Source organism: Embiotoca jacksoni, unplaced genomic scaffold (assembly GCF_022577435.1).
Source record: "Embiotoca jacksoni isolate LCO1_2020_lvr unplaced genomic scaffold, fEmbJac1.0.p SCAF_13, whole genome shotgun sequence".
NCBI classification, from domain to species: Eukaryota; Metazoa; Chordata; class Actinopteri; family Embiotocidae; genus Embiotoca; species Embiotoca jacksoni.
This window is the reverse complement of record NW_027185263.1, coordinates 14,349,671-14,372,694: the sequence shown is the minus strand read 5'-3', so window position 1 is coordinate 14,372,694 and position 23,024 is coordinate 14,349,671. Positions and strand designations below refer to the sequence as shown.

Genomic DNA, 23,024 nt, shown 5'->3' with positions numbered 1-23,024 from the left:
TCCCTTTTAATTTCTGAGACTACGCATAGCTGTTTGTCTACAGGGAGTATTGCTACCAATCTCAAAGTTGGGGAGGATGGGGATCATTACTGGGAAGAAATCAGGATATATTCTTGTGTGATCAAAATAAAAGCAAGGGGCCCTCTGGAGGCTTATTTGCCTAAGAATAGAAACAAAACATCAGCTCTCAAATCGTGTGAACTAAATGCAGCGATAGAAATCCAATAAAACTGGTTTCAAAGCATTCCGCATGTAGTTAACCACCCTACTGTATTTACCACTATGGTACAAACCTCTAACTCTCCAGTCATACGGATAAAAAAAAGAAGAAAAAAAGCCCTGGTTTATTTTTTCTCAAATGTACTTCATTTGTATCATGTGTCTATGTACAGCCTAGTCACTACACCCATCAGTCCACGCGACTATACCGTGTCACTGTCACGATTTGCCTCGCCCCAGCGTGAAAAGTACACGCTCATATGTAAGGTTGCTCTAGGAGACCAAGGTTTAAGTCCGTGAGAAAGCAATGTAATTTTTTTTCATAAACCTAACCACGTGTTTTTTTTGTTGTTGTTGTCTAAATCGAAAAACGCTTTTTTTCATGTCAAGGTGTGACAAAGCGTCACATTGATACAGTAGACACAGTATGTTGTTGTGGACTTGGCATGATACTGGACTGATCTAAGTAGCTTTTGCAAAACGAAGTGGAACAATGAAAGCACTGTGATTTACCTGGAGGCAGAAAACCACACTTCCACACGACTTGATTCACAGCACTAATGTCTAGATATTAGCTCAATCCTAATCTTATGATTTACTTTTAAATTTATATTATTGTTCCAATTTACTGCCTGAAGGGACATGGATATGTTCATGTTCATGCAAAGACTGCTAAGAGGTTTATATTTACTTTGCGTCATCTTCTCCCAGATTCCAAAGTAAGGTTACTTGAAGAATTTGTTAAAAAGTAAGCTGATGCAATTCACCTGCATGCTTTAAAGTCTTAAAAGTCCCAGGCTTTACTTACTCGACTAATCTTACAGTTTATAGCATAAGTTTCCTTCGTGGAAACTCACTTGTGTCTGCAGTTACCTGCAACACAGATAGACTGATCGTGGGCATAGAAAGATGATTCGATGATTGTCATTGTAGGCCTTCAGCATACGGCACTCTTGTTCCTGTTCACTGCTTACACCTTTTATATATGGTTCAGAAAACACCCCAACAAGTCGTGTGTTGAATAGGAGGAGGATTTAGATGTGTGGCGCTGACCAGTCTATGCGATTATTGAGCAACTGCGCGAGAGCTCAGCACGCCACCATGAAGAATGAGATTTGTAATGTAGAGATGTGGACTCGGTACAACAACACAAAATGTGGGAATGCCCACTGGCCTCGTTCCCCGAGCTTACATATGATAAGCTGCATCTATCTTGTCTTGAGCTGCCAAGCTGGTGTGTAACACAGTCTCATCTGGCCAGGGCAGTGGGCTACGACATTTTTCCCCCCTGCCAAGAGGATCCTTCTTCTATCTTCTCTCTCCAAAGCCCCCATGGCCTCTTGAGTGTACCATCAGCATGCAGCAGTCAGCTGAGGGTGATTGAATTAACTCGCACAAAATGGATTCTGCTTGCTCAACCTGCTGGACAGACAAATACACCAGTGACAGACTTTGAATTGAGGCACTGTGTGTCTGATACAAGCCTTCAACAGGATACAGTGGCGCAGGCAGCCATGGACCAGCACATTATCAGCACTACACCGAATACAACTGGGTTGACTGTAAAAGATAAAAACTCTTAACTCTGACATCGGGTTTTTAGAGGCCCCGAGGAAGGTTTCTTGTTTCTGCACTGTATCAAAGGCAGCGCTGATTCTTTGACGCATATTTATTTGTTTCTAAGCAATGGGCCAGCGATATCCCAAAGTTTAAAGTAACAGGCTTGTGGCTGGAGGTTACCCGCAAAGTCTGGGAGGTAGAACTTAATGAGAGGCACTTTTCCTGTGGTGGCAGCAGGCAGCCCTCAAGCGTGAGCAAACACAATTCCATGAACTGCAAGCTATAATCTTCCTTTCCCTGCAACTTTCGCTCTACGGATGTAAATGTATGGGAGCTACAAGTCAACATACCTGGTAAACTAAATGCAAACATCCTGTGAAATCCATAACGGTAACAACACCAACCATTAGTGCCATAAATATGATGCTGGGGCGCCCCAAGCACAGTTCCTTTACGATCAAAATATCCACGGCACTAATTGATGTGTAGACCATTTGGTACACTCAAGGCAAATCATACATACAGTTTCAGGTTTACTTTTAGAAGGAACTTTTCTGTTTCATGGTTGCACTGCAGCGTGTAATCCAATTTAATAAATGTCAAAGATTCTGAGGCTTGATGGGAGGTTTTTTATGAGAAATCAACAAACAGAGAAATCTACCGAATTTGGGAGTTATTCTACCTTTGAACCCTGGACACTGAGTCACTTCCTGTTTGAGTCGTGTATTCAGTACCCTACTTCTGAGGTATGTAGGCCAGTTTCTTCTCTTAATTTACTGTTGTTGTCTCAACAGTAAGACGTTCAGCGGAGAAACCTACATTTGGAACAACCCTGGAGGATGGGTGTGGATTCGGCCTCAGGGATCGACTCATTGATTCCCTTCAGCCTTTGAGGCGGGCTTTGAGAGCCACCAGGCAGGTTTCAAGGGCTCTCATTACTGACACGTACATGTAAAGCTATCCAATGCTGCCTGGAGCTGTCCGCCAAAAAAAAACAACCTAAATTGAGCGCTGCGGCGAGGATGATGGATAGCCTTGTCCAAGATACAGATGGCTCCTCCAAGGGGTCCCGTACCCCTTTGGGACGAGTCAGCCGGGCTGAAGACCACATGTTGAGAGCCAGAACCTCTTTGCAGCCTAACACAAGGCGGCACAGAGTCATCTATAACAGCTTGGAGACCGTGCACATCTCTGAGATGTTGCAGTACCGCGCGATCAATAAAGCAGCCGAGTGTAACACTAACCGTTTCAACATGCATGTTTGCTGTTCTTGGCTCTGCATAGGCATGTGTGATGTGTTTCCCTTCTGGCAACTAATATCCCAGCAAAGCATGGTCTACTGTGCCTCAGATACTACCATTATATAATACAAAAAAATAGGTTTTACTATAAATTTAACAATGGGTAATTTTTATAAAATGATAAACTTTGTTAAAATATTTTTAAAGTCAAAGGATATTTACAAATATATATATTATTGCAAGTGACAAATCTGATAGAACTTATATTATGATTGTCATCCAGTCTGAGCTTCAATCATTGGCAAATTATTTATATGTATTTGTAAATGGTAGGTATCTAATTCAATAAGATTGCTGAGTCAGTATAACCTATAACATTAATGTTGTTAATGAATGTATCATTAACACAACCTATAATTTCAGAGTCTTTTTATAAATAAAACCAAACTTTCTAGGTGCATACAGTCAATCTGTTTCCACACCAAAAGAAGAAAAATCAGATTGTGTTTGTGCAAAAATATATATGTAAAGCAGCTAAATACTCAAAATGATCTGATCTTCAAACAAATTTCTGCTTCCCGTTTCCTAAAAACAACTGACACACTATCTGTGTTCCTGTGCCACATCCTCCCAGTGTAGGGCAGCCCTGTAAATAAAACTAAGCAGGTGCGAGTTACGGTGTTGCTACAGAACAGGAGGATCTGCGTTGTTTGTCACTTTGACTGAGAGAGCAGGAGGGTAGTGGGTGATGAAGTGCATCTGTGTGAGAGAGGGCTCCGGGGTCACATGTCTTTGTGTCCCGCCCTTTTGAACAAGCCCTGCCCTCCTGGTCGTGCCGGGCCCCGGCTCTCCTGTTGGTACAGGTAGAGCTAATCACAGACTGTGGTGCGGGGTCCACGCAGTCACCCCTGAATAAAACATAGAGCAAAAAAAATGTAATCTAGAGAGGGCATCTGCGGCTGTCTTTGGCTGCTGGTACCAACACTCCAGCTATTCACCACGTGTCCTCACACTAATGACAAGCCTAAAAGGAGGCAGAGGGCAACCTCTTTTCATAATCAAAGTGTTTTTATTCATGACATGTCTATTAATTAGTTTGGAATAGTCGGCACCATGTGCTCAGGAGAATTTAAATTGGCTGAAGAGGATTTGCCCTTTCTCGGTTGAGCCAATGATTTCTTGGCAAGTCTTTATAACCGGGGAGGGAAGGAGACAAGGAGATAGAAAGTGTGTGTGTGTGTGTGTGTGTGTGTGTCTGTCTGTGTGTGTGTGTCTGTTTGTCTGTGTTCTCATAGCCTATAAATCACTGGGGGCAGCAAAATTGAAACTGTCAGTAGTGTTTGCCTTGTTACATCGTATCTAAGCTCGGTGTGTGTATATTACTAAGAAAAATACCAAAACACACTTCAATCTCCATTTTGTGCTTGATTTTACAACAATATATAAAATATGTAATGTCACTTAGAAATACATTATAAAAACATTAGATTACAGGAAGAAAATAATTATAATCTTGGCAGAAATTTACAGTTTGAGTTTGCCAAAAGAAATGAGTGAGAAATATCTAATGACTTCTTCAAGTGGATTAAAAATGGAATGTAATTTTCTACAGTAAACCTATTATATATGTATATAAATAAATGGGATTGTTTAATGTTAAAAAAAACAAGTTTTGAGAGAAGACTAATTACAATCCATACTGGCTTATAGGGTTGCATGATATCCTTTTAAAACCCTGCACCCATGGCTCCCATGTATTATTCAGCTGTAACAATTGGCATGACTTAGATAATTAAATGTCTTCTCTTATGGCTTAATCTCCCTCATCTGTGTCTCACCACCACAGAAAAGACGCAATTAATGTTCCTTAATGTCTGCTGTCATTAAAAACCATACTTCAACTTATGTGCCAGTACATCTTGGCACCATGCCGCTTATCTGCTTTCACTCAAACTGTGAATCAATAACGGTGTCCAATTCAAAACCACAATAACGGAACCTCATGAACAATGTCTCCGGTACAGTTGACAAACAGGCGTGCAGTATTGACATTTGTCAAGACATAATCAGCACTGATGTTTTAGTCATGGTTAAGGATGAAACGGGAGGAAAACTGTTTGCTAATTCTCATTTCACACTCCCAATGTGAAATCAGCCAGGCACACAGAGCACCAGTTCCTCTACATGCACAATGGCCTGGCTCACTGCATAACACCAAATTATCTTTCCCCAGGCTTAATTATTCATTAGGCAAACATAATTAATTTAAGAAGCTTCTCTCACAGGAAGTGTTTCAAATAAAGGCCAGAAGGACAGCTTTCTGCTTAATCATTAACTGAACACGGAACACAACCAAGAACCTGCAAGGTCTAAATGCTTTATTGAATAGAAACTTAACGTGCCAAATATTTTTCTTTTTTTCAGCACTAAAAAATTGGGCTCCGCTGCAAAAATATGATTTGCAACTTTTCTATTGGTTTAGCTGATGCAGCTAGAAATGTCTTCAGATTTAAACTTTTAAACTTTAATGTGAGTGTGTGTAACTTAACTGCCACATTGTGAGCGACAAATAAAGTCATTACACAAACCCTCAGATGATTTTAAAAAGCAGCTGCAGCATTTTCAAAGTCCTAACTGCCGCACATCGTTTAGCAGGCTCTGTGTTGTCTCCGAGTGTCTGAAGGGGCCGTGGCGCTTGTGTGACCGAGGGGATGAGAGACCCACAAAGAAGGATTTTCTTCTGTGGCTCCTCTCAGTTCTATCCATCTCACCACCCAACACATTTACCAGGAAAAAAAAACACCCTAATTACACACACCGAGTACACAGGCACACATGCGCAAACTTTGCTCTCCATTCTCCCCCCCTTTATCTTCCCGTCTTTTCGCTCAATCTTCCCGACTCTAACGGAAGCATCTTTGAGAGCTGCAGCGGGCTTTGATGTATCTTCTCCGTGATTCTGAGCTTTCAGATCAAGGAGCTGTTTGTCTTCAAGCTCTCTAAATCCTCATACGGCCTGAGACAAAGAGCAAACATACTGAAGTGCCTTTCCACATCCATTTGCGTAATGGTAGAGCTGTCTGTTGTGCTCCTGCATTGACTCTTTTTTTGTTGCAACCCCTTATGCCACACCATTTCAGCAATCACTGCCGACTTCTTATCCTTTATTATTGTTATTATTATTACTCTACTCATTTATTTTTCAGCCTTGGTGAGATGTTTTAATTGAAGGACTGTGGGCTCCCCACTGTTTTGCCCGTCGTCTGTATTCGCCTTATTTAAAGTAAAGTTTCTTCATGGGATTACTCTCTGCAAGCGAGCAATCCTCACTCATATTACCATGGAAACAACATGATCTTTTTCCCTGAGGATCTATTAAAACACTTCTATTCTGAGGATCTATTCATGAGTCAATGAAAAGGGTGAATATGACACCTATGTACTTCGTCTGCCAGTGTGTCTCTTGGTCAATATATTTTTGTTTTTGAGGCTTCAAAGCAAGCTGGAACAAAAGCGAGGGATGGATTGTTTTTGGTGTTAATGTGTTCATGAGAGGGGAATGTCTACAATGTTGTCTGGAGGTTATACAGAGAGTGTATTTTTCTGAGAAATGTTCAATATTTTCACATAAAGACAGATGTTTTTGCTGTTTTACGTCACCATGTAGGGAAACTACATCATTGAAAACAGAGAAAAACAGGCATCCTTTTACTGTTGCCATATATTGATGTAGTTCTCTTTAATGGCTTACTTTTTGCCCAAAAATTAATAAATACAAGAAAAAACAAAGATTAAAGTATAACACCAGATACATCAAATATTCTCTCACCAATCAGGTAATAAATTACAGCACTTGTATTTATTGACTTGTGACTCAGTGTAATAAACCAGCTTGTATTGGACTAGCAACAAATTCAAAATGAAGCCATTTATAACCTTCAACAAGCAGCAGAAAACCCTAACAGGGCATTTTTCTCTGAGATAAAGTAATTTTTCTGGTGAAGTTATTTTTCTTGTAATAAGATTGTGACAACAAGTTTAGTTCCATATAAAAATGCATTTAAAAAAAAATATTATCATAATGTTTATTACCTACAATACATCAAATTGTATTTTGCTTCTAGCCATGATGATTGTTACATGCTTTATTTTCTAGCCACAGACACACTGAAACAATCAGTTTGATTTGTTTCAGAATCCAGTGTAACCATGTAATCCACGTAAACTTGCCCCTTTTTACAAGTAGTGACATGTAAATGCAAATAAGTGAGGGAAAAAAAACAAAAACATTTGTAAACCTTCAAATGTGTTTGAACTTGTGCCTCCAAATTTATCTGCATATTTGCCTTCATAATCAGTTTGGACAGACCGGATTGTGCTGTGAAATGAAATGTGCACTAGCAAATCCCATTGGTTTATAGGGCGACAAATCCAGCTGGCTCGAAACCTTTTCTCTTATCGGAGCTTTCATTTACAGCTGACTGCGGTAAATACGGACAAGTCCCGTAGTTAACTTTGTTGGAGTTTCAAAGGTTAAAACATGGATGGGGGGGGGGGCACAGCACAGCACCCTCACAAATGGCAAGGGATACTGAGACTGACAGTTTACATACAGACAATGAAAGGAAAGGCTGCAGAATAAAAATGACTGCAAAATCACAGCAGAAGTTTAATCCAATTTCCTTGGCAGTCAGAGCTGTGCGAGAATCACATCGTGGTTTGTCCCCTATGAAAGCCACAGGGATGGCTTTATCCAAATAGGCAATCCCAAAACACCAAAAGCAGAATACATCAATAAACTGACACAAAAAAGGCAGATGAGAGAAGACAGAAGCTATCGCAGCCAAAGAAGGAAAGTAGAAATCAGCTTCAGTGTTTGCTGTGATTATAGTCTGGAAACCCTTTTCGCATAAAGGTTTGCTCAGCCAATCTAAAGCGTGAGACAGCCACTAGTGAGGGTGGCTTAGTGCAATGATGTCAAATATTCACTTGGAAATGTAGTTCCAACAATGGAGAATGTGAGCACTCTGCTCACGTTGGGGGAGGGTTTACAACTCAGTGAGTTGCGGCACGAAACATACGTCACATAGTGGTCAATGCTGATTGGTTAAAGGTTGCTCCAATACTCCAATAAACCCAAAGTCTGCGCCCATTAGGATGCAACAACTGTAAACAATCCCCAATGGAGAGTAACATATTCACACAAGGAATTTGGGTATGCTATTTAGATTAAATACAGTGCAGGTTTACATTCAAGTTATTTGTTGCATAATTTTTCTATAGAATTTTTTTTTTCAAATGTTTTGGCAGTATTTTGGAAAAATCCCAAATTCTTGTCTAAGATTATAATTCCAGCTCAGATGAAGTGATACATGAGGAAAATATCACAGACGTTACTCTCGCACATTTGCCAAAGTTTTATAAAAAAAAAATTGTATCCCCTCCATGCTTGTAAAACATCCACAATAGGCCAACTTAGAATACTTAAACCGTTTTACTGGGAGCTGCTTCCTCCCTCTTGTCTCCGCATCACCTTTCATCACTACCTCAAATGTGCATCCACATGCAGAGCCACAGCTCTTGGAGCTGGGCCAGGGAAGCGTCCCCACAGCCTCTCAGCAGAAACAGCTTTGTCAAACTCAGTTAGCCGCCTCCGAGGGGAAACACCTCTTTCCACAGTAATACTCCAACTATTCACATCATGCCCCTGCCTCTGCCTCAGCCACCTCATCAATCCACACAGCAACAAAGGTAAACAGCCTCACACCTTGCAAGCAGGGGCCCCGTGCTGCTCTGTTGACACAGTGTATGTGCAAACCGTCTGCACACAGGGCGAGCGACTCACAGGACAGACTGAGCTTCATTTACAGAAGGTAATTGCACTGGAGCCAAGTGATGCTCTTTTGTGATGAGATTTTTTTCCAGCTTTGCTAAAACCCTTCAGACCCTCTACATTTGTTTACTCGCCGATTGAAACTACGATGACGGGGACATATAATAAGTTCAGCAAAACGCAAACATGTCACCTTCAAGCAGGAATGGTCACCGACATTGACAGGTAATTCGGCAACTGCCCTGCTTATTGTGTACACCTAGGCATGAAATAACATGACACTTGTCTGGTTGGGACCACTTAACATGCTCCGAATGAAAACACTGATAAATATGAACATTTTCAGGGATGGGGTTTTGAGCCATGTTGGGCCCTGTATGCTCTGCTGGTTTTGTTAAGGCACTCTAAATGAAAACAGTGGCCAAATGGTGTCCTGTATCGAATGTTTTCTATCTAAGAGAACAGAGAAGATTCCCCACGACTTTGCTCTTTTCCCCCCCTCCATCTCTGTAACTCTGCTCTCAGTTTTGCACCCTCCTTGTCAAATTGTTTATAACCTGCTACTTCAGTCAAGCCTAGGCACAATTCTTGCCGTGAAAACACAGGATACACCCTCACAGCTATGATTATTGAAGCTGTTCTACTCCTCTTCATGTGAAATATGCATCTTTTATACTGTACTACATGTTATTTAGTATCTCTCTGTATTCAGTGTTGGGAAAATAATGAGAAACAGTTTAGAAAATAACCCATTCCCTAAAAAATCCGTGTCACCTCACGTGCAGAGATAATAAGAGACAGACACTGTGTACTGAAGAGTCTAACCCAGTCATTATTTCAGCAGATGTCCTCACACATTGTAAATTCAGTGTTGCTCCTTTTTGTCCTGATGAAAAACACAGGATGCAGTGGAGCATTTCATGCAAAACACAGTGACAAAAAAAAAGGGGGGGGGGGGGACTTGAGATGTGTGCGAGTGGTTGGTAGCAGAATGGACACTTGCCTCAAAAAAAAAATGCCCCCAGATGATCTTTCCCAGAATATTTTCTCTCCTTTTCCTAAGGATGCTTGCTGATAAACATCTGGGGTCCAAAATTGAATTTTGTGTTTATGATGCTACTCATGTTGATAGTGGGGGAAAAAAAGAAAACAAAGGGTAACCTCAGAGCTCATCTTCGAGAAAGGATAAATCTGAGGAGTTGTGTTTGGTTATGTTCAGATTTAAAGTCAGTAATGTTTACAATATAAAAGACTATTAAGGGCAGACACATGCGCTATCTGTGTGTTGTCCAATATTCCTAGATATAAGGATTCTTTGTAACTGCTGGTTTATAGGCAACACAGCACAATAGCTATTGTTGCCGAATAGCTGGGAGGATCTGGTTTGTTTCCCTTTGCAGATTCTGCTCTCGAGTATGTATCCTCAGACATCGAGGTATTGTATATATTGAATTGGCCTGCTACAGCTTGCCCTGATGCAATAAACACACTGACCCACTTCACTCCAGCTGGATTAAAGTTGGGTATCTATTCATTTTCTTTTAGGATGACTGTAAGGCAATAATAAACTCACCGAGATGGATTGTAAGATTGAAGATAGTTTCAGATTAAAATATACCTTGTTTGTTGAAGTTCTAATAATTTGTAATGTGATTGGCCACCGTCTGTTAACACGACACAAAAGTTCTGGTGCTACAGCTAACGTTAACAATGGCTCTGTTCTATTCTAGTGTTCTTGTGAGCCAGAATTAAATGGAATTCAGGCATCAATAATTGTATTATTTACATGTGTGCATTTTCTACTGTAACATGTCAAAATGTCCTCAGTTAAAAAAGGTAATTCCTCACCTGTCCACCAGGTGTCCTCACTGTGTCCCTTGACGTTTTACACTGAACAAGTGGCATCCCACCGTGATGTCACCAATTGGTTTGTGAACTGCTGTTTTATAACCTCAAGTTTGTTATTTTGCTGTCGCCATATTTTATTTTTTGGAGAGAGTAGTGACCATATTTGGACGAGCTGAGGAGAAACGAGGGGTGGTTCTGACTGACAACCCGAGGACACCTTGCCTGCCCACCCAAACCAAAAACCAAGGTGTGTCAAACAAACCAGACATACCAAACGTACTGTTCTGAAAGACCCCCAGATAAAACACTGATCAGAAGAAGTGAGTTTTACGAATGACATCATAATCACTTAGGGAAAAAATATTGACTTTTTATTCCATGAGAGAAGACGTTTTTTGAAATGGGGGTTCTTTGGGGCCAGCCCCTAGTGGCCCTCAGTGGTATTGCAGTTTAACATACTTCCACACAGGCTTCACTTTTCAGACTTGAAGACTTTGTCCATTTCAATAAACAGTATGATTCAAACTTGGGATATGGTGATGGACCATTTGATTGTCAGTGAAACAACCAATCACCGCAGCAAAGAGTTTAAAATGTGCTTCCTTCTGGCTAATCCAATCTAGCACCAACCTTCCCTCATATGTTTTTTAGTCCAGGTGTCTGCTTGCATGCTTGATTCCTGCTGTTACCCGTTGACTGCCTGTGAATTGTAGTGTTTGTTATGACTTCTTCCTCCTTCCATGTTTACAGTAAAGGTTTCTGTCATATCAAGCTCTCTACCTCAGTCTCTGCCTAATGTCTGCAAGATGCAGTTCTGATTCCACAAAGCAGCCGAGTGATTTCAGCCTCCAGGCCTGAGCCTACATATACTTACATCATTAATTCTGAATCATGTATGAAGAGGAGTGTAATAATGCTTTATTATGCAGGTCAAGAGGCTCGCATAAGCATTCAGAACCACTACATGTGGAATATTTAACTTAAATTCTAGACTCATGTGTATAAGTCATATTTATGTTTTTGTTTTTTTTTCATTTTTCAGTAGCCAAAAGATTAGTAAGCACTCTATCATGAAGGATCAGACTATTACTGCAGTCAACTCTTCTTTTAATTATTAGAAATTGTAAAAGTTTGGAATCACTTTGCTTATTGGACTCTTGGGGAGTAAATAGTATGCGCTATGCTTATGCTCTTCGTGATTCAAGAAGTAAGTTCCCCTACAGAAGATAGGAAAGGAGAAAATAAACTATAGTGTCTATCCAAACTGTTATTCCAGAGGAAGGAGCTATGGCTGCTTTTGTTGCTGTGGTGCTGGTGTCTTTTTGTTTGCAAATGATGTATAGTCAGAGCCGGCAGAATTTTACTCAGCCCGTGCTCAGACCGTTGAATGATAAGGGGTCAAAACACTGACACTGACTGACTGAATTCTACAGGCATTGCTGGATTGATAACACTGTTTTGATCAGAGTAAATTAATCACTGTCTGACAAAAAGTCTCTAACACCACCTCTTAGTACTAGTGTTTTTCCATGTATATACTGTGTAAAAGTCCTTGTCCAGTCTTTGCAAGGATTATCCCCCACTGCAAATTTCCTTTTTTCTGTTTGCCTTTATAGTATAGATTTAATCCTGCAAAGTTTACACAGCCAGGCTTCATGCACTGAATATATGCTTTCAGGTGTCACCAGTGTTAAGCAAGCTGCTGAGCTGCTTTTAAAAACTGTTCTCGAGGTCAAGTGAGGATTTTTAAATGTAATGCAACAGTAATGATACATTCACACTCACATCCATAACAAAAACTACAAAGGAAGCTATAAACTATTAAAGTCCCTCTCCTGGCATTAATTAAATCTCTAAAAACTCATCTCCATTCATCAAAATTACATATTTGGGGTTTTTCCAAGAAAGAAATCCCCCAATGCCATGAAGTGGCTTAGATGTAACTCAAAACTTTTGTCTTTATTCAGTGTGTTCAGAACCATGAATATACAGATTGTCCCCATCTCTATCTTCACCCAAACCCCCAGCCGCTCGCCTACAGCTCACGCTGGCAGCTCTATGATGTAGAAACCCCCACCCACAAGCTGCAGCAGTTGACTGGATTCGTTTCTTAGGCATGTGACGTATGAAACTCTGGCTGTCTGAATCTGTGTTTTTGAGACTGTCACTACAGTACAAAACAAAAATGCCCAGCCACAATGTTGACTGCTTATTTTGCTCATATGTATTGTTGCAGATATATATATAAAAACAAGGTTAGAAATGTGATTTTCATTGGAGGAGACTTCAAACAAATGAATACTATAACAGAAAAAATGTTTTCAAAGAGAGGGCACAATAATAAAAAAAAAAAAATCTGTATTTCAATATGTTGAACTCGAAGGAAGTCATAGAACCTTACAATAAATTCAAGTTATAAATAAATGATTGTGAAGTAAGACATCATTTGCTGGAAAACATTACAGATATTACAAAAGTCTGATGCTTGAGCAATATTCTATTTAAATAATCTAAATTGTGCATATCGTATTTCATGAAAGCATGGGCTTACAGGCTTCAGTATATCAGTCAGAAACGACTAGAAGGCAACCAAACACACCTCTTTAATGAGTTCATTATGTCTGCACAGAAATAACCAAAGTTTTAAAAGTAAAAATTAGAATGTGCAGCTAAATGGAAGATATTTACATCTTAATATAGGCCATTTGTGTGAAGAAATCTGCCATACTATGAATGCTATAATTCAATTAAACACTGAGTTTCTTCACAAACCTGTTGGGGTTCACACCAAAAAGGTTGAATTCATTGAACTCTTGAGTCGGGCATGGACATATATCTTAATATTAAAAACATTGAACTTTTTTTAACACTGGTGACACCAACTAATATTATTTGGTGTTTTTAAAGGCACATTCAGAAAAATAAATAAATGAAAGATTAAACAAATCACTCAATTCCAGCTCGCTGCAATTGGAGGAAAAATTTTGACCTGGTGATAGTGCTAGAGTTAGGGGATGAAGTTGTTAAAGTTTGTACCAAATTTAATGGTAATCCACCTTATAACTGTCAAGACATTTTATTTACAACAATAACTGTCAACCCCATGGCGTCACTAAAGAAAATCAATAAGATTCATCCTCTGGGCACCATACACATCTGTCATGATTTAATAGTAGTCCATCTGATACAACATTTCACTAAAACATGTCAACCACATGGCGCCAGAAGGAAAATTCTGGGTTTTGCAGAAGTTAGCAGATCATATCCTCTGGTGAACATGAATACTCAGTATTGCCATGGAATTTTGTATGGACAGTGTTTGAAGTATTTCAGATGTCGCTTTGTTTGTTTTGCAAGCTGAAACACAAACAGATATTCAGCAGTACTGTAGATTATGTTCCCATCAAAGGTATTGTTTGGTGAACATAGCTCTTCCTCCAGTTGCAGGAAACCACTAAAAGTTACTTTACCATCTATTTCACACATCATCTGAAAGAAATGTCAAAAATGCACAGACCAGCTTTTACCACTCAAACCTATAGTCCAGCAATCAATGGTGTAGTCTAACAGAGTTGTGGCTGCTCCCTGCTAAGTAATCCATTCTTAAGGGCGAGTATTCTTTCTGCAGGCTGCTCACTGCTCTGACAGATGAGAACGGCCACAATGAGCTGGCTTTCCATCACTGAGAGAAGCGGCGGCAGACGACTGCCTTATAACTGACAGACTATTGCCTGACCACCCAACAGTTGCTTGGACTGACAATGTTCGATATTTTGAAGATGGCGGTCGATGTTAGAACCTCTAAATTATACACAAGGTCCTTTGGGACATGACTTCAATATAGCTCACAGCAGCTGAGAACGAGGCTTACTGTCACATCACGGCCCTCTATTCTGTGTCTGTTTTGTCTGGGCTAAAGACACCGGCTTCAAACAATGCTTGGAAACGGATGCGAGCCCGCGATACTTCACTTAATTTTAGTCAGTGACTTCACCTGAGAATCGGTATTACCCCTGCAAAAATGTTCGTATGACTTTGAGTACAAGTACTGCCTATCACAAACTCATCATAAATGTAGAGGTTGAATTAAAGTTAAAAAAAAAATGTGAAAGGAAAAGCATATACACTTCAGCTATGATAGCCCGGTATCGCGCAAATAATGTAATACATCTGTTAGTCCACTAGAGGATACCGTGTCAGGGTCACGTTTTGCCTCAACTAGGTGTGAAAAGTACACGCATGTATGACCAGAGTCAAAAAAAGGAGGTCATGTGAAGGTGTTCGAATCCCTGATAAAGCAAAAGTTATCATAGGTTTATTTTAAGTAGCGTAAGTTTCCTCCCCATTGTAATGTATTTAACTTCACAACCTACGTTAAATAACTTGTTACTTATTTTAACCCAAACCATGATCTTCTCCTGAACCTAACCATGTGGTTTTGGTGCCTAAACCAAAGGCACCTTACTTTTCATGTCTAGCCATTACTTCATACTGTCTCCGTATCCTCTAGTGGACTGATAGGTGTATTACATGCTTTTGCATAATGACGGGTTGATTATGAATTCAATAACTTTCCTCAGTGACCTGCACACTTTCTCTGCTCGTGTTTGTCTTTGACTATTTTCAATTAGTCCTGGAGCTACTATCCCCTTCCTTGATCTATCCACAACATTGTTATCTTTCTCTGTTACTTATAATATGTTTACTCATCCTGATGAATTCAATTACATCTTTTCAGAGGAAATTACTGTGGGGGTGGCTCCGCCTGCCAGAGGTCAGCACTAACTGTGAATACTAAAACTACTCCCCCAAACACATTACACAGCCTATTACCTGCTGCTTTCCACAGCACTCTCCGACCCTACATAAGCCTTTCCACTGCCACAGATGAAATGCTTTCTAGATGGGATCTGGCGTGGAGGAGAGGGGAAGAGAGCTGGAGCTGTCCCCAGGCCTAATCGTTTCAGAGAGCCATCCCCACTGCAGCCGCAAAACACGCCAGTCCTGATTAGGGAGGTGTGTACACGGCCAGGCAGAGCGTAGAAGGTGCCGAAAGGAGGCTGGGCCTGGGGGGAGGCAAACGCTGCTGACTTTTTTTTTTCTCCGTTGGACGACTGGTGGGATCGATAAGGCCAAAGGCAAAACAGGTACAAAAGTAAGCCTCCGATGTAGTGCCTTGTCAAAGTGGTAGACATCTCTTCATTTAGAGTTTTGCTACAAGGGTGCTCTTCACTTGATACAAATTAAATGTGCTCCCTCCCCTTTAATTAGACAGGCACAGTTTCTGAGTCTTTTGCCCTCCCTGTCCCAATCCTCCACTTTGAGAGGGAGATTTCACAAGCGGAGTGTCTCCGAGTGCCTGCTCCTGAAATTTCTTTCTTTTTTGCTGAGGATACGTGTTGACAATTTCATTGTAAACCTGCTACTTTAAATCTCTGTAGAGATGAATGTGTCGAGACAAAACACAGGTTGCTAGAGGAACCTCTCACATAATTATCTAAACGCAGGAAGCCATTTCAGGTCCATCCAAACTGTCAAACTGATTAAACAAGCAGAATGTGAAATATTATCAGGAAAAAAGCAAGTAACTTCTCTGTGAACTATCTGGTTTTGTACATATTTTTAAATTTTAGGAGAAAGATAAGACTAATTTACCTGGAATAAGAGTGTAGCTAAATACCCCCAAAAGTAAATATACAAAGAACAAATCATATTACCTAAAACACATTGAAATCATTAAATATTGTGGCTGTATTATCTTGTTTGTCAATGTGAAAAAAGTAATTTAATCATACAGGAATTAAGAAGGGATTTTGCTCAGTGCTTATACTGTACTAGTTTCAGTTCAGTTGCTTAATTCCTTAATAGCCTAGTAGCCAGTGCTAAAATTAATTTCTGTGTACATATTTTGGGGGGTTATGATTTCCATTTTGGTATTATTTTATTGAAATGGATAGATACATGTATAGGTTCAAAGATGCAGATTTGAAAACACGCACAGACATTATGTTAATTTAAATACAGGAAACAGCATAAACTGGTTATTTTATTATTCATACAACATGTTTGTTTTAAACACAACAAAAAATATGGGGAAAATTTGAAAACGTGTTCAATCATTTTTACATTGTTCACATCTGAATTTTAAGATTACGCTGTAGTCTTCTTCAGTATTTAGCTGATTTAGTGAGAACACCACATTTTCTTTTTTATTGGGTAAAACCAGCTGTTAGAGAAGCAATCCAAGCAAAACAGCGATGAAATCTGGAATAAAAAGGGTCGCCTTGCAAAAATAGCTTTCTTCCTTTGACAAATACACTTTTGAGGAAGAAAATATGAGGCAATGAGTCAAATTAGGATGCATAGAACATTCTCACGGAGCGAGAAAGGCATTTGCACATGAAGAGTTGAAAATGAGTCGCATTCAGCCAAGCTGTGAGCTCCACCTAGGAGGCAGTGAAAGAGACCGAGACAGGCACAGAGAGGGGCTGAGGCAGGCAGGCGCTAAGCCTTGAAGAGGGGCATTCTGGCATAATGACTCTCATTTACCATTGACAGGCCTTGGGAAAGTTAAACTAATTATGACAGCACACAGATGCTGAATGGCCCTTGATGAAGTTACTAACTGGCAATCCAACAAACAGGTGTTGAGTGATTTCCGTTACCTCCCCTGAAATTATAGGATGTTCCAATTTTTTCCAGCATGCCGCTCAAAGCAGCAATCTACCCTCAGGCAGAATTATACCGTCTTGTCCCCATGATTCTGGCAAATTTCATGAACATTTGAAAATATGAACAGCACCCGGTGATGGAATACAGAAAGCTATCTCTGTAACCTGTAGCATTAGTGAGACAAACAGGGAGACTGAGCTGAATGAGTACACACAAAATACCTGTTGGAAATGAAAGCTGCTTCAAACCACTGTAGTGGTAACAGGTGTCAGTACAAAAGCCAACCCATGGAGATGTGCTTGATCCTTTTCTATGAGTTTGGTTACTGAATATTTAACAGTCGTGCAGTTTTAATATGCCACTCTTCAAATATCAACCTCAAATCAAGAGCTTTTTATTTAAGGTTCACATACAAAAAACTTCAATAGGGCAAGAAATGTTTGTCTCCATGTAAACTTGATGATAACATTGTTTTTCACTATTTAATATCTCAAAATAATAAATTACATTTGTTCGATATCATCACTGTTTTGCTGTCTTATCCAATTGGAGATATGATGAAAAATAGCATGCTCTGAAACAACAGAGATTTACAGAATCAACAAATACACATCCTTGAAACCAACAGTGGCATGGGGGAGCGCTCAGTCCACCAGGAGGAGATAACAATTGATTTGAATGAACTTTAAGAAACATAAAACATCCCTTTCTCCAACTCCTAGATCGCTACACATCATTGTGAACAGGCAGAGGATAATGCGAGTGCATTAAAATAATAGGCTCGCCTGAATTGTGTCAAACTTCAAGTAATTTCTCCACACCGAATGAATGCACTAATAAATATCTGTCAAGATTAGACATTCATTTTGAGAATATTTACCATATAAATCAGCCCAATAAGGAATGAGTTAGTAATTACTTTGTAACAATAGGGAAAAAAAGTAAAAATTAATTAAATAAACTGACTTTTTAAAGTTGTCAGGGAGGTTTCTACATGTGAGTTTCTTGTATGGAATGTGTACTGTGCAAGTTCCTTCAACAATTCCGACACAGGATTAAACGTCAGCCAGTACCACAAAGGTGCTGACAGTTTATTGACATAACATGGTTTATATTAGACTGTAAATTAGATTTATGTCACTGAGGACGAGTTCAAGCAGCTGCCTTCGCGTTCTCTCCAAGTTTATCAGTAGTGATCCGTACTTACATAATTAAAGGCCTGTGGCGTTTGGCACTGAGTATGAAGGACTTGTTGCTATTTGGTAATCACATCCAAACACTGTGTCTGTGCATTTATCAAACTACACACACACACCGCGCCAGTTCATGAAAGCAGATTTACATATATTAGTGCTGTTTTAATTATATGTAATATTAATCAATGCATTTTTTTTTTTTTTATCTAACCATAAACCGTAAAACCGTAAAACCAATTCCATACCAGGAAACAAATGACAAAGAAGTTAAATCATTATTTAATCAATAATTTCCATTGAGTCACAAACGTTTGACTTGTGTGTGTTTGACATGAAGGAAACCAACGGGAAACCATGCAAACTCCGCTCAGAACCGCTGAGTCACATTGTCACTCCCACGAAACATAAGTGAAGGCTTGAGTACAAACTAAATGGAACTGCATCATGAACACATTTGGGTACATTATTTTCTCATTGTTTATGCTGTAAAAGGTGCACATAAATAACAGAGAGGTTGTGATCAGAATTTTAATGATCCTCCGTCTGTCTCTTCCCAAATTACCTAATGTTAATGTGAAAAAAAAATGTAAGTGACAGAAGGCTCCAGCAATTATTTTTGCAAAGTAACTTTATTTGTATACTTTGGTCAATCCCAATAAATTTAAAGAGAGGGTACTTTTCCTTTTGTCATTTGAATGTTTTGCTGTTAATTAAAACTTTTTTATGGAAATGAAAGTAATAGCTAATGCAGTCTAAAATAAGGGAAATAGTTCATTAAAATTATTATTGTAACTTGTTAAAAGTCTTCCATTTCCGTGCACTTTTTTTTTAATTTGCAGGACTGACTGACTGACTGACTTGCATTGTGAGCACGAAAAGTTAGAAGCCGAAACAATACCATGAATTAAGACAGTCGGTGCGGTACTCTGTTTTTACTCAGGATATACATTCACACTAAGGGAAGGTTTTACATTCATGGGAATAAACAACCATGGTTACCATAGTGACAGCACATATGATCTCTGTGGTATTGTTTTGAAGAAATTCTCACATTGTCCTTATAGTTCAGACATGCAACAATACATTAAAAGCCATTTGGAATTAGTGTTCAAGGAGAATAAATCCCAAATAACAACCAGAGTCTGATCTTGCATTGCAAATAGAAAGCGAAAGAAGCAATGCAAATTGACTGGATAATAACCCAGCACTTAAGGAATAATCTGTTGTTTAGCAATTAATTTATTAGGCTCATAAGTAATAAATGTAATTTATGATTGAAAATTATTTTTCTCTTTACACTGTATGTTGTAAACGCACACCGTGCACATGGTAAAAATAATGGCACAGTTCCCAAAATTTGACAGTGAAGTAGATGGATGGCTGTTCTGCTTTATCCCCTGCTTGGTAACAACTGAAGCAAGTTCACAACACCCGAGTAATACCACAAATAAGCGATTAAGACCTCTTTCAAACTATAACCTCAATCCCTCCTGTGAACAAGAGCGCATTCAAACCTTCTGACAATGAGAAACCACCAAACCTCTAAGAATTAAAAATTGAAATGCCCCACCTTGGAGAGTTTGCTACAGTGTGAAGGTTTGCTGGGTAAGCAACAGCGGAGAATTCACTAACGGAGGCTGTTAGATTTTATTTTGCTCTAAAAATAATGCACGGTGCATTTTTCTCTCTCCCCAGAGTTTCAGGCAGTAAGTGAACAGGGCAGGTGTGTTCTTGGGGTATGTGCAATTGTGACTCTGAAAACACTCAAAAATTCACACATCTTCTCAGCAATGTGTTCCACTGCTAAGTGTGTGTTTACCACAACAAGTTCATTTTAAACAATATTAATATCTTCTGAGTGTGTTACGGTACACCACAAATAACTGGATGTCTACTTTACTTGTGCATGGCTCTAAAATGCTATACTGTAATGATGCAGCACCTTTTCCTCCACATGACAGTCGATCAGTTGATGTTTTGTTGATGGTGTAAAATATTGTTTCAGGCACTAGGTGCAGAATTGCGACTCGGTTTTTCGATGGGCTGTAATGACTGAGGCAGCCCAGGCAATATGAATTCATTTTCCCTGTTATTACATTGTTTAGTAATCAGTGTTCCCTCATAAATATGTTCATTTCCAACAAGAAACAGATGCCTTTCATAAAAGGTTTAATGAAAAGAGGATGCAGAGAAGCATTCCGTTCACTGCCGTCCATTTGACTTAATGATAAAGAACTTTGTTTTTATTATATGTTACTTGTGTTAAGTGAAAATGAGTGTGTTGTGTTCACAGAAAAAACTGTCTGCAAGCTGCAAAATCCTATTTTTTTTTTACTATAGTCATCATAAATCCTGCTTAGACAAAGACATTTAAATATGTTTTTGTTCATAAAAAAAAAAATGTAAACCTTATTTATGAACTACTTCTCATTTCCTACGTACTGGGCAGTACTTCGAAGGTGACTCCTGTCTAGTAGTAGTTTAATGACTTAACAAAGAGATACACATCGCCTCCACAAAAGGGCTGTCAGCCAAACGGTGTGTAGACAAACTGAAACAGATAGTCAAACAGAAAGCATAATGATGGAGACAGGGCAGACGCACACTAGAGAAATAATTAGGACAAGGCCACTGTGCATGAATCCGTTGCCGCTCTCCACAAGCACTCAACTGTGTCAAACAGCTTGGTCAATAATCTTCAGCAATTCCCGAGGATTAGAGTCTTATTACCGAGCACCGTCTGTCACACAGACCTCTGTGCCCAAACAAGTCGCTTCCTGTCTGTTTACTCCGGGTTTCAATAAATAACTAAACGTCTAAACTCCCCGCTGGAAAATGTATCACATCGGGTTGACTGCATCAAAATAATGTTTAGTTTACGAATGCCTTATTAAATTATCTTTTCCTCGGGAATTGTTTTCACGCCATGTCTGTCCCCAAATGCGCGAGTGCGCGCGCGTGTGTGTGTATGTGTAGTTAGAGCAATCTAAAGCTGTTCTGTAAATTGGGATCGACAGTAAACAGTTATGTAACTGATTGTTAAAACATTTAAACCCGTGGCCAAATGATGGCTCTGTAACTTTCTAATTGACCGTACTCTACGCGCACTATGGAGCCACTTAGGTACCGACTTTAGTTTATTTGCTGGTTGTTTTGAATTATTATTTGGGTTGTCCCTTCAGTTGTAGTAAATCATTTGGAATGTGTGGAGTTGATTAAGGAGTCTAAAAGTCTACAACTTTTAGACGAGCAATTTTGTTGATTTTCTCCAGATATTGAACACATTTTGATCATCACATTTTATTCATGACAAAAATAATGAATCATCCTGTGATGTGTGTTAATCCCACGTGTGGATCTGAAAATCGTGAGCAGTATGTCATCACCATCCCACAGCACTGAGCTCTACCTTCGCAGCGTATAGTTTGGACAGAAGGAATATTCTCCACAAAGTACGTGCAGGACCCAAGTTCTTACCTTGCCCATGTATGTCGGCCACGGCGGCAGCGAGAACCAGAATCGTCAGGAGGGTCTTCAATTGGCAGTCTTGTCTCACACACATGTCTACTAAAGTCTAGGTCGCTCTTCGCGTAAAGCTACAGAGCACGTCCTTGTGTTAAAAAAGAATACTTCCAGCGGAGGGGGAAAACAAGCAAAAGCGAGGATTTCTAACGCCTGCCAAATATAAACAAAGGCGCACGGGTTGCGCTTGGACTTCCTCAGTAATTCTCAGAGTGAAGACCGTCGACAACAATCAAGTCAAATGCGGAGGTCCCTCTTTAATTTGGACGCTCCGTAAGCGGATTCCTGGCTGTGTGAGCTGTCGGCACATGGAGAGAAAAGGCAGCCGAGGCTTCAGCACCGCGGACAGCTCCTAGCGTCTGCTGGTGGAACAGCTTCCTTCAAACTTAGTTGGAGGAGTCACAGCACTGTCCTCTCTTGTTACTTTTATAGACATTTTCTGACGAGGCAATAAGCTATTTTTATTAAACATGACAGTTACAATCAGGGTAAAAAAAGATCAAAACAAAAAAGGGACATTTGTAGGCACACCAGTCTAGTCCTACTGTAGAGGCTTGTATACGATAAAACAAACTGCATGTTGTCTTTTTTCTTCATTCAAGCTTTATTTAAACTGGCTGTCTCAGTGAGAATACATAATAATACATACACTGCAATCCTTCATATACAGGGCACACAATTCGCATGGGTTAATTGCGGCCTATAGTATAATATTATAAAAACCTCAAAAGAAATGAGAGCTTTTCAGTTCAAAACTCCTGGTAAAGCATTCCACGTGGAGGAGCATACAGTTTAAAATCTGTGTGTTTTTTCAATCAAGACACTGATAAGCGAGGGATTTATCAGCACACCCAGTGTACTGCCATATAGAGTCATAAGCTTTCAGGGTGAGTGAAAGGCATGTACATGTGCAATCAGCACAGGCACTTCTGC

General features: G+C 39.6%; 1 protein-coding gene across 3 annotated transcripts in view; it reads right to left on the bottom strand.

Moving 5' to 3' along the window:
- LOC138196605 (seizure protein 6 homolog) overlaps positions 1-22,418 on the bottom strand; it is a 104,930-nt gene extending 82,512 nt beyond the window's left edge. For 2 of the 3 annotated variants that reach the window (XM_069146819.1, XM_069146817.1), the window contains exon 1: positions 22,047-22,418. In XM_069146819.1, coding sequence (XP_069002920.1) covers positions 22,047-22,131 — 85 coding nt within the window. In that variant the 5' untranslated portion in view covers positions 22,132-22,418. The remainder of the gene's footprint in view (positions 1-22,046) is intronic. The other variant, XM_069146818.1, reaches the window with a different exon arrangement.
- Between the last annotated feature and the right edge of the window lie 606 nt (positions 22,419-23,024).